The sequence below is a fragment of the Chrysemys picta genome, chromosome 19 (genome assembly GCF_011386835.1).
Source record: "Chrysemys picta bellii isolate R12L10 chromosome 19, ASM1138683v2, whole genome shotgun sequence".
Classification (NCBI taxonomy): domain Eukaryota; kingdom Metazoa; phylum Chordata; order Testudines; family Emydidae; genus Chrysemys; species Chrysemys picta.
Window position 1 is genome coordinate 5442499 of NC_088809.1, and position 13168 is coordinate 5455666.

Sequence of the window (13168 nt, forward strand, 5' to 3'; positions counted from 1 at the left end):
AGCCCATCCCTGTCTCTAGCTGCTGTATTTACAAGAACAGTGAGGGAATGAATCTCTTGGGTTAAAAACATTCCAGTTTAGTTCTAATTAAAATAAATAAATGAAAATCCTGCTTGCATACAGACATACAAAAATAGTCTTTGTGTGAGAAGTAAATCTACAAAGTTTATCTGTCTTAGAAACAGATAAATCTACAACTGCTCATTGTCTTCTTTTTATTATAAACTTATTTATAGAGTGTCCTTTCCTCCATCTCCTACTCAAGATGTGCAGAAGGCAGACACTCAGCACATTCATGGGTCCTGAAATAATTTTCAGGGCTTGTGAAATATCATGTTGCGTAGCTTTGATCTAATGTGCTGGGGTACCATAAAAATATCATATTTGAATGTAAATGTTATGCTAGCCAAACTATTTGAAAGTATCTTTCCTTTGCCAGAACCACTTTTTCAAATTTAAAATACAACTACTAACAACAATATATAATTATATTGTTACATAAAATAATAAAGCTTTAAAGTTTGTATTCTACCTGCATCCTCTTGAATGTGATATAATAGACCCACCATGTTAGTCTAATAAAATGTTGACTATTAAAAAAAATGTAAAAGGTAAAGTTATTTTTAAATAAATGTTATGTTACTATAATACCTCCACTTCTGAACTCTGAATTCATACTGCTTGTGCAATTACATACATCCACTACCATAGGAACAAACCGATTGTACCATGCATGCTGCATAATATTTTTCTCAAAATGGAGCACAGTTCTGCAGCAGGGTAGATTTGATGGCTATGGAATACATAGAGAGCTGTTCATACCTATCTTTTCTAAAGAACTTTAAGATGCAAAACCCACTCTATAAGTGCAAAGTGCCGATTTGCTCTTGTGCATTGACCTCTATCAGCCTGTGCCAAGATTTGGAAAAGACTCGAGTCCTTCTTTCCAGTAAAAACAAGGAGTCTGGTGGCACCTTAGAGACTAACACTTCTTTCCAGTGTTCAGGAGCAGTTGATAAGGCTTGGATTTTGGGCCTCATCCCTGGGTCACTGACAGATGCTACAGGTAGGGTTGCCAACCCTCCAGGATTGGCCTGGACTCTCCAGAAATTAAAGATTAATCTTTAATGAAAGATTATGTCCTGTGATGAAATCTCTAGGAATACAGCCAACCAAAACTGGCAACCCTAGCTATAGGTGGATATGTTGGTTGAGTGATGGACCTGGGGCTAGAATCTGAACCCAGTTGGCCTCTGTTTGGAGGCTGCTGGGATGCAGAAATGGATTACTCCTGTTGGAGATTTGAACTAGTGCTTTGAGTGGGGATTCAAACCCCAGCATGGTACGAGCTGGGGAGACACAATTCAACCCTGTGTCAAATGTGAGGCCTTGTGGTAAAGTGGGATTCGAACCAGGACTTTGATGTTTAAATTAATTTCAAACGTTCAGCTCGCCCCACAACGACCCACTAGATGGCGCTCTCTCAACGAGCAGCGAGCCCCACTTTCCCAGCTCCCTAGCGCTGCCGGGGACCCTAATGGCCGGGCTCCGCCACTGCAGCCTCTTTCCCTGAACCTCGACGGCGGCCATCGTTGCTCAAGCCCACGTGACGCGGCGGCGACCAATCAGGGCGCGGAAGGGGGCCCGGACTCTCGTCCCTGTGGCCGCCATTAAAGAAAAAGGGGCTCGGAACTAGACGGGAGAAGAACCCCCCTCTCTCCCCGCCCCGGCCGGGACGCGACATGGGGGCGACCCGCTGACAGTAGCCGGGCGCTCAGGATGCCGCGGCCGGGCAGCCGCCGACAGAGGCACCGCTGAGAGAGGAGGCCCGCCAGCTGGGGCTTCGGGGCACCGACTGCGGCCGCCGCGTCCCTCTGTCTCCGCGCTTGGCGGCGGGGCCGGAGCGTGTGGGATTCGGCCCCCCGGCTGAGGAGAACTCGGGGTTCGGCTCCTAGCTGGGGGGATCTGGGGGTTCGGCCCCCCCGTCCGCGGAGGTTCCCCAGTGGAGCGGATTGGGGGTTCAGCCCGCCCTTTGGGAGGCCCCTCCCCCGAAGAGACCCTGCAGTCCCTCCCCAGCTAGGGAGATTGTGGGGTTCAGCCCCCATCACAAGAGACGGCTCCATCTGAAGATTTGCGGGGTTCGCACCGGCGGAGGGAACCCCCCGGCCGCGGCAACTTGGTGGGGTTCGGAGAGCCACTCATCTGTGGGGATTTGGTGGGGGTCGGCTCAACTTTGGGGTAGGCCCCTGCTGACGAGAGACTTCGTGGGATTCATCCGCCTCTCTGAAAAAACTGGGGCTCACCCCCTTGAGAAGATCTGCCCCCGAAGAGACTTTGAGGGTCGCCACAGTTTCTCTCTTCCGCCCCCCCTCCCCCCAGCGAAGGATCTTCACGCACAACGGAGAATATTTGGGTCTCACCCTTCAGAGAAGAGGATTGTTGAGAGGGGTTATGCTCACAAGAAAACATACCTCGCTGGGCTGCTGCTGAGGGGGCGTTCAGGGTCCCCTTCTCACTCAAGAACCCCCCCCGGCGGATTTTGGGGTACACCCCGGGAGAATTTCACCCCACCCTTGGGAATTCTTAAAATTTATCTGGCTTCTGACACCTGAAGTTTTTGTCTGATCTAATTTTTAATTTATTTGGAATATATTTTGAGAGGGAGAAGAATCTGACACCCCCGCTTTACTCTCTTCCCCTCAGACTCTTATCGACCCACGACTGCTCAGCCCCAGTCATTCCACTATTTGCCCCTCTCATCTGGCGATTAAGAAACAAGAGGAAGAGCAGGGAGGTTGCTGGATTAATTTCCCCTGTTGGATTATTTATTCCTCAACTCCCTCGTTTGGCGACTGAGATAAGAGGGAGGGGTCGTGAACCCATTTTATCTCCTGCCCCATTGGATTAATTACCCCACTTCTCTCCCCTTGTTGGATCAGCTACTGTCTTCTCTCCCCTTGGTCTTCGATTGAGTAGACGAGAAGCAGGGAGGATTGTGTATCTTAATCTTCCATCGTTGGATTATTGACCCTTTCCTCCTTTTCTCCCCTTGTTGTTGTCTTTACCCCAGTTTTGGCAGAAGAGGCGGAAAGGTTCTGACTCTTTTGCCCACTTTTCACTGCTCCCCTCCTGTTTCCCTCCCCTCCTGTTTGTCTGTGTGTAAAATCCCTCATTTAATTGTGTTGTTTGTGCGTGTGTAACCAATCTCCCCCTCCCTTCCTTCTGTGTCTCTCCCTCCCCTCTGTCTCTCTGTGTGTGTGTGTGTGTCTCTCTCTCTCTCTTTCTCTGTCTGTCTCTTTCTTTCTTGTCGGAGGCTGTGGGATAATGGCGTGTGGGTTGTGGCTGTGAGGATGAGTTCCTGCTTCGTGCCGAACGGGGCCAGCCTGGAGGATTGCCATTCCAACCTTTTCTGTCTGGTAAGTGTCCACCAGCTGCAGACACACTATTCACAGAGGGAAAGATTTTTTTTTTTTTTTTTTTTTTGAGGTGGGGGGTGGAAGGGGTAGTGGAAGCAAAGCAGCCATTTTTAGCATAGCTTCTGCTGGATGAGTGCTCAGAGTAGGCCCTGCCTGGAACCAGCCAGCTTTTCTATGTCCCTCTGTTTTTCTCCCCCCCTCCCCCTTCCACCCACATCATTGCCTGTGTAATATTGTCCTTCCCTCCTTCCCTTGTATTTTCTGACCAATATTACCCCAACACTTTGCTTTCCCCTTCTGTTTCCTTCTCCCCAACTTTTTCTGCTTCCTATTAATCTTTTTAGCTATACCTTACCATCTCCTGCCAGGACTAAAATAAAGATATGAGATGTAGCTCCACTACTCCCTTTTCCTCTGGCAAACTTTCTCTCTTTCCTCTCCCCTGTAGTGATGCCCCAGAAAAATCTCAACTAAATCCCCTCTTTTTCCTTGCTTTCTTTTTGTCTATCATTTTTTCTCTTAAACTGGTTTTGGTGAGATATATTTTTTTACAAAGGCACATGCTATCCTATACTTGTGTTGTGCACCATTTCACATCCTTATTTTTTTTTTTACCATTAAACTGTTAATCTTCACTTTTGACAGCTCCTAAAGACAACTTGATTTGGATTGGACTATAGTGCACTTTTTTGTGGCTCTGGGGATTGCTGACCTGTTTAATTTTCCTTTTTAATGCAAATTAACTTGTATCAGGTTGACTGGTATTTATTATTGTGGAGGCTGTTTTTAAGTAAACCCTGTGTCTGGCTGTTCTTGCTGGTGTATTTTGGGGGAGGGGAATCTGGGCAGCTTGAGCATGTCTGCAGGACACCAGTATGATGGCTGCATCAGGTCTGCAGCTCAGTATGAGCAACATCTTGTAAGTCTTTCAGAAGTACCAACTGTTGCAAATTCCTTAGCAACACTTAGTCCGAAGTCTCATCTTCCTACTGGGTGGTGGAGACTACCCTATTAGATAAAACTGTGCAATAATCTTAATTATTGTGTCATACCTGGGGGAAGAGGAGAGATTAGAACCATGTGGGAGAAGGGGGGATGGTGTTAGCAAGTGCAAGGACCCCCCCGTTGTATATGCTCATTTATAAGGCTGAATCCATTTGACACCTCCTGCCATGCATCTTGAGTCACTGTTCCATTTAAGAAGTGGTCAGGGTTTAAACCTTGGTCTCTTTTTGGTACAGTGTTGCTTTGTAAATAATAGTTCAAGAATAGAGATTATCTGTGCTAATAGGAAGATATAGAGCAAAACAAATTGTTGTGGCTAACAGGATAATAACTTCAATTTCAGACTTAAGTTAAATGCAGTTTTTTGCAGAAAAATAACGTATGATTTAATTTTGGGAGTGGGAGAAGGGGAGAATATGATGGCATTGGGTACAGTGGGTGCACTTGAAAAGTTGCAACTTGACGTATTCCCTGTCTGTAAAATAAAGAATTCTGTTATTACCAGTAGATCTTTCAAAGCACTGGTAGTTAAGGGTGTTCACTGAAGGTAGATCTATTGTAGATCTATCAGTTTTCCTGAAAGCGTTGTGTAATTTAAAATGTACAGAGGGAGCATACATGCGTAAGATCAAGGTTAAGGAAAAAAGCGTTTGCCAAGATACATGATCAGTGAGGTAGTGGGTGAGGTAATATCTTTTACTGGACCAACTTCTCTTGGTGAAAGAGACAAGCTACATAGAGCTCTTCTTCAGGTCTCTTCTGCATAAACCAAAACACAACAGTGCAAACATTTAAGAACAGTCAGTTTTATTGCAACTTTGCTTCTGGTATTAATACTTACAACAATTATTTGAAGATAGAGGTTGATAGAGGTAAAGCAAGGTGCAGGTCATAGTTTAGGACAGGGGTCGGCAACCTTTCAGAAGTGGTGTGCCGAGTCTTCATTTATTCACTCTCATTTAAGAATCGCGTGCCAGTAATACATTTTAAGGTTTTTAGAAGGTCTCTTTCTATAAGTCTATAATATATAACTAAACATTGTATGTAAAGTAAATAAGGTTTTTAAAATGTTTAAGAAGCTTCATTTAAAATTAAATTGGTGGCCAGGACCCTGGCAGTGTGAGTGCCACTGAAAATCAGCTCGCGTGCTGCCTTCGGCATGTGTGCCATAGGTTGCTTACCCCTGGTTTAGGATCTAAGCTGTCTTCTTCAGCCTCATATTTAACAGAGTACAATATATTTTAGAAATTATTTTGATAAGTTTTGCTTAAAAGCATAGGATCATGGATTTTTCTTTTCTTTTCTCTTTTTAAAATCACAGAACTAGGGTTTATGTCTGATAGCTTTTTGCCAAGAGTCCTATTTGCAACTTCCTTCTAATGAAGGAACTAGAAATAACTTCAGGATTTAGTAAACTTTGTTTTCCCCCAAATGTTTTTCACCTAACTTTTTTTTTTTTTTTCTGTTCCTCTTCCACAGGCTGATTTAACTGGGATTAAATGGAAACGATACGTATGGCAGGGTCCAACATCTGCCCCAATTCTCTTTCCGGTAACGGAGGAGGATCCCATTTTGAGCAGTTTCAGTCGCTGTCTGAAAGCCGATGTACTGAGTGTTTGGCGGCGCGATCAGAGACCTGGACGCAGAGAGTTGTGGATATTTTGGTGGGGCGATGACCCCAACTTTACTGATCTTATTCATCATGACCTCTCAGGTAAAAGAGAATGGACTGAACAAAATCTAATCAATCAGTCAACAAAGGGATGCTGTCTTCCATACTTAAAAAGTTCCCACTTTATAAACACTACAATGGATAATAACATACAGTTTATTATCTATAGTGATTTGTCATACTTACAACTTCCATCACCTTGAGTTTATGGTGGTGGGTGGGGGCCTCCCAGGAAACCGAATTGCTATGATCGTGGAATCTTATCAAAACTGAACTGTCTTGAGTTGTGTACTGATATAGTTGAGTGTCTCTCTGTATTTAGGGTGGCTGTTTCTACTGAGAGAAATGGTGCTTGATATTCAAGGAGCAATTTTGCCCCCCCCCTTTTTTTTTTTTATCCTATGCTTTTTGAAAACTAAAGTGAGTCTCTCAAATTTGGATAGAATTTTCTCTTTTTAAAACAAAGAAATGCAAGACTCTGTGGTAGTGGCTTTAGGTGTGGGATGATTTAATATTATTAAAATGTTTTGATATAAACTCATTTGTAGATGATCAGAATTCATCTTAAATCTCCATGCCATTTTTAAGGTATGGGGGGAAAAAATTAGGGAACCAGATGGAGTTGTCTCTGGAAGTATAAACATGGCCAAAATTTTCAAAAGAAAGGTGCCTAAATAAGGCACCTCAGGGAGCAGGGAATCCTGAGAATCTTGTGCATTAAGACTCTCTTTGTTTTCTTTCAGAAGTGCTGAGTGTCTGTTAAAGTAGGTTACTGTCACCATTAAAGGTGATGATGGCTTACACTTCTGAAAGTCAGACCATTCTTCTTTGGGTGTCTGAATTTAGATTTTGGTGCCTAACTTTAGGTATCTTATTTTGAAAATTTTGGTTTAGAAAATAAAATCACACCTACCTTTTTTTAATATAATCTTGTTGACAGATGACTGCTTTCTGTTTTGTGTTTTGCTTGGAGAGCTAATTTTTAAAGCACTACGTTTGTATACAGTCTCCCCAGTAGACTTACGGATACTTATTTTTATACAATAATATTAAGAAGTCATATTGTTGTATACTTATACTTTAGAATAATGAAAAGCATTCATATTGCAGAATTGTAAAATGAAGTTTAGTTTTGGTATGTAATGCTTTTGATGAAAATGGAAGTCTGTGAGTACTTGTTCTTTTCAGGGAAACGTTTTCTGTTGGATGAATAAATGGTACTTGAGAGAACTAGAATACATTAATAGTCTCTATGTAATTGTGGACATACCAAAAAGCAAATATGAATTTGAAATGTCACTGAGCAATCTGATTTGAAACAGTCTTGTAATCTGTAGGATTTCCATATGTACAGCAAGTTTATAAGAAGGAATTTCATGTTTTATGCAACAAATATATTCTGTACTGGAAAAGACTCAAGTACTAAAATTACAGATGTTTCTGATATTGTATTTGAGTTAGCAGGAATTGCAATACTGCTGCTACTACTAACAACCCTGGAAATGGAAACTTCTCTTATGGAGTAGTCAGCTACAGCTTCTGTAGTTTGCCCTATGAATGTCCTCTGTCCAGACCTGAGGGACCATCTTTTGTAGGGTGAGATGTAACTTAGATTCCATGCTGTTTTTGCCTGGGGCTACTCCTGAGTAAAGACCAACACTTGTGTAGAAGTTTCAGTGTAAGTTTTGGTATGCTGTTGTCTGTTATGGCATAGGGTGAGACAAGAATACAATATTAGATTTTTTTTTTTAATAGATAATGAGCATGAAGTTAAACCACAGGTTCACATAGGACTGAGCCCAAGTTTCTAAACTTGTCTGCTGTATTTAGTGTGATACATTTTATTTGGTCAGTATCTAGCTTTTTTTGCCCCCCCCCCCCCTATTTATTTATTTATTTATTTTTTTTAAATCACTTAAAGTAGTAATCAGGAGGAACCTGGTAAAAGATACCATCAGCCTCTGGGGGGATACCTTGTAGCTGAATTCTCTGAGCTAATGTCTGCTCACAGATTGTCTTTGGGATTTCAGAGTAGATGGGCCGGCATATGTCTTCCTGGAGTTGTCTTATCTAGAATTAGTGAGGCGCTCATACAGAATTGGTTGTTTGCTCAATCTTATCTTTTTGGGTCTGTTTTGGATATTTAATTTGTTTGGGTTGGGGATGTTTGATCATTGATGTCTGCATTTCAGTACAGGTTCTATTCCATACCAGTTTCAGCACAAGAGATTTTTGGTTTCCACACAGATTCTGAAGCTAACAGCTCATGACTTTTTGATCTTCCTGGTGGTTAAATGTGCCTGATCTCTCATTCCAACAAGGAAGTTAGCCTCCAAAAGCCATTATCAGCTGTTACAAGGTTCTAGTCAGCTTGGATCCTTATAACCAGAAGCAGTTACGTAGGTGATCTATAGGAAATGAAGCAGCTAGGTTGGGGAGGAGGTAGCTGGGAAGTTGCCTGTCCTTTTTCTATGCAAAAACGTGTGTGTGTGTGTGTGTGTTATAACTGAGCCCAAACAATATTGCTTGGCTTCATCCATAGACATAGTAATGAATTATTGGTTAGCGGACAGTTTTTATTAATCCATTCTGCTCCATCCTTGTTACACTGCTCCTGGAAAAGATAAATTGCTTCCAGGCTGAGGCCTGCTATCTGTTTGGTGAAAACAGAGTGTGGCTATAATGAATTAATAGGCATTATCAATGCTATTGCTTAGCAAACTGAGGGTGTTGACCATCCTTAAGGAGAGATGAGGAAAACCATTATGTTTAAGAAACATCCTCCTGCTGCTAGAGAGTATGCCACTTATTGCTGAGTAACAATCCTCTTTTAGGGAAAGTGATTTGAAAAGACAGCAGTTATTCAGTTCCAGTCCTGCTTGGATAACAGTAACAGTCTAGATTCTGGCCTCCCTTTGGAGTTGAAACTGCTTGTTAAGGGGCCATAAATCATTGGGCATATGAGACTTCTTGGCAGCTTTTGATTTGCCATGAGTTGTAGCTTAACATTGCTTGTGTTTTGGAAGTGCTGTTGGTGATGAACAACTTGCTGAAGGATGCCATGTGTCATATCCCTCAAGGATTTCTTATAACCTACAGGGTCTCCTGGCAAGATAATGTCTAAACATAGTAGAGTATCAATGTTTTTTATATGACATGCAATTGTATGTCTCTTGCCCTGTGGAAGTTCATTCTCTGCGCTGGCAGAATGTTTGAATGATTTTGCCAGCTGGCTGTATCTGAACTCTCTACATTGAGCCTTGGGTATAAGTCTTGTTGCTGGTAGAGGTTGTTGATGTGAGGGGCTCTACTCCTTGTTTCCCCAATTTATGAGGGGATTTATTCAGAGGTAGTTACTCTAGTTAAGAATTTTAGAAAAGGTGTGACTGAAAGACATGAAGAGTGCTATTTATCAAATGTTCTAGGAAAACTACTTAATCTGCTGTACCTGTGGCAACTTTGCAATGGTATTGTCTTGCCGCAACAGTGGGGCATGATCATAGTAAATCCCTCCCTGCAAGGCTTAAAGTAGAACGTCTCTACTACATAAGCTTGTTCAGAATGCTGCAGCACAGTATCTCACTGGCTTGAGCAACCATAGTTGTATTACACCTTCTCTGTGCTCTTCAAAGTGTCTGACTATATAAATATGGGGGTTGAAGTTGGTAAGGTTGGGTTTTTAATGTTATATAGGTCCAGATTGTGTTCAAGACCTAATTCTGAGGCAATAGTTGTACTTTGACTTTCACCCACATTTTAAGGATTCCACCATTGTGTCTTTGGCCAGCAAGTTATACCTTTATTGTGGTGAGCTGTATAATGTGGAACTCTTTTTTTCCCCTCCCTCTCTCTGTTCATCTCTTTTAACTTCTAAAAATATCCTTTTAATTTGCGTGTGCTTCACTACTTTTGGCCCTATATTTACTAACTTCATCTTTTTTTGTACTAGACTCCTTGTTTGTTTGTACAGCTCCCAGCATGCTTTGATGGGGGAGTAATTTATAAATTAATGTTAGTCTTGGCTCTGCATTAGACTTACAGGAAGGTGCAAGCTATAAGAAGGAAAAGTAATGGTTGATATCTTAAAAAAGTTTTCAGAAGTCTATGCAGGCATGCATATTTGTTTGTCCTTTATGTTAAAAATGACAAGCAGTCTTGAGCTATTTTGGATTCCAAATGGCAGCAGATATTTCTGTATATTAGGCAGGGAAGTGCATAGTGCAGAGATTCTCAAACTTTTTCATAATGGGGACAGTGTTGTAACAGTATGTCCCATGGATCCTTTCCTCTCCACTTCCAAATCATGTGGACCTGTTAAGTACTAAGGTATCTTTAGCTTCTAATACAGAAACCAGTGTAAGAACCAACATCATGTGACCAACCACTGTTCTACAGGCTCCTAGCAAGTGGTCCACTAAACAGTTTGAGAATCACTTCACTAATGGTTTACTCACTTTGTTGGCAGTGCTTGATTTTGACGTATACTCTTGTGTTTGATATATGTCACACTACAAAACTTTGCACCAGGTGTCAATATAGTGAGCCTAAGTGTCTGTATGTTACGGTAGGTAGCAATAAATCTTTCTCATCCTCTGCCTGCTTCTAGATCTTTTGCCCATTAAAGTTCACTGTACAATATGTTCTTAGTCATTTTGGTGTCCTCCATGTGGAGGCATGTCCATTCCAGCAAAACTCTGCTAATAAGCATTGCTCAGTGCTGTTTGTGCATTCTCTTTACAGAACATCTTTATTTGTGTTTTTGTATCTTGCTACTTGATATGCATAATAGCTTGAAGGTGCTGTTTGATATAAATCTTTCCAGTTCTTTGCTGTGCCGGCGATAACATGTCTATGTTTCACATCTGTGGAGTAAGGTGAAAATTGCTACTGCATTGCAAACGTGGACTTTCGGCTCAGGTGGTGATATACTTGTTCCAGATTGAATATCCTATGCAGAATGTGCCTTTAGAAATTCAGGGAAAAATTCCTTGATCACTAAGGATGGTGTTTGTCAAAACTCCTCCAGTGTAAGTGAAATCCATCTGTATGCATAATTATTCTCCAAATTAAAAAAAAAAAATTATATATATATTTTTTTTTGTCACATTTAATGTGGTTAAATGTCCCAGTTTATATTTTACACTTGCTTGCAGTTTTCTCTTCATTGTGGCATATGTGTGTTCTGCACAGTGTCAAAACACAATGTTGCCATGTCTGGCTTGACAAGCTAAACTTGATCTTCATGAAAAAGTTACAAAGAACTGAAGCAATCTTAAAATCCCTATAAGCAAGCACAATATATACTCCAGAAGTGTAAATATTCTGCTTTTATTTTCCTCTGGGAGGATGGGTAGGGAAGGTAAAATATTGATGTATACTCTATAGGTAATATACACATTTTGCAAAGACTTAACACTTCTAAAGAAAAGTCTAGTTTGTGTCTTGTTGCAAATATAGTGACAGTAGATATGGTATGATATAGTTTAGTAGAATATGTGATCTTGGACTGTAGCTCATATCTGAACTGGTTCTCAGTCAAGGAAACTGTCCAAAAAGTGTGGATGCCCAGAGGCTGTTCTGTGGAACACAAATACTTTTTTCCTAGAAATAGGATTAAAGTGTGTTGTTAAATGCATTTTTTTTAAATGGGTCTGCTGCATTTGGGCATAATTAGAACTTGTTCTTACATGTGAAACATCTACTCTGTGTAGTACATAGTAATTACCATTTTCATAATAAGTGAATGATGTATCGTAATTTTTTCTTTCCCTATTAATATTTTACTTAAAAAAAAATACACAAACACAACCCCCCACAAACAGAAACTATGTATAATACATAATAATAGTCTTGTGTTAACCATTTGCTACCTTAACTATAGTTGAAACATTTGATTATATGTAATATGAACATTTAAAATATAAATCAATTTGTATTACATAGTTAATCCAATTAGTTTCAAATCTTATTCTGCCTTATTTCATGTACAGAGAGATTGGAAAAAGAATTATTAGATAAGATAAAGAACAGAAGGGACCTTTAGAGGAGGGGGAAAAGAGAAGAGGACAGAAAGAATTGGGGCAGACAAGAGGTTATTGCCACTTTTTCGAATAGTAGTAGAATCTTGAACTCTTTGTCACTCAAGTGAACTAGATGATTATTACTTTTTTAAATCCAATAATGGTCAGTATCTTCCAAAATTTAGTCCTTTAATGTAAATTAAGCTTTGATTTAATTTTAGAATACTTTTTTTTTCTTCTTTAATTGTAACACTTGGCTTAAGGCTTTATTGTATATTGATACACTTACTACAATTTCATACTGTATCAGCTGACAGCCCCTCCTATCCCCTCCACCACCAAAGTTGAGTTTTCAGTATGGTGTGTGGTTTGATTTAAGGCAAAACTTTGATTTATACAGGCTATATTTATGACTGGGCTATTAAATGAGAGCTCTTAAACAGTGGTGGGCAACCTGCGGCCCATCAGGGTAATCTGCTGGCGGGCCACGAGACAGTGTTTACACTGACCATCCACAGAACCGTGGCCACTGGGAGCTGCGGGCGGCCGTGCCTGCGGACAGTCAGTATAAACACTGCTGCCCGCAGCTCCCAGTGGCCGCGGTTCTGCGGATGGTCAACGTAAACACTGTCTCATGGCCCGCCAGTGGATTACCCTGACGGGCCGCAGGTTGCCCACCACTGTCTTAAAGGAAGTTTGTTTTTTGGGGGGCATGTGGAGAGGGAAGGTGAGCAATAGGCTTTTTAAAGCCTATGCGTAAAACCTGATACAAGAAAGTAAATGCAAGAAAATTTACACGCTGAGAAGTGATTTGTTTTTCATATAATTAAAGTGATGTTAAAATGGTCATTCAAAGTGCGGGGTGAATTTGTTGGTGATATGCGTAGTTTGCTGTTGCTTAAAACACTTTGAGTTCTCTCTCAATACGTGTTAAAAGTTTACTGAATGTTGAATATAATTTAAAAAATATCTTCCTGATTTATTTATCCTCTTCGTAGCTGGGGTCGCAACAACTATGGCTATTGGTGTTGTTTCTGAGCCCTGGTTTGCATTAC

At 41.0% G+C, this 13168-nt stretch overlaps 1 protein-coding gene across 1 annotated transcript in view; it reads left to right on the top strand.

Annotated features, from left to right (window-relative positions):
• Nucleotides 1–2929: 2929 nt before the first annotated feature.
• The window catches only part of MED13 (mediator complex subunit 13), a 75770-nt gene continuing 65531 nt past the window's right edge, over nt 2930–13168 (top strand). The window contains exons 1-2 of the mRNA XM_065573079.1: nt 2930–3416; nt 5901–6135. Coding sequence (XP_065429151.1) covers nt 3351–3416; nt 5901–6135 — 301 coding nt within the window. The 5' untranslated portion in view covers nt 2930–3350. The remainder of the gene's footprint in view (nt 3417–5900; nt 6136–13168) is intronic.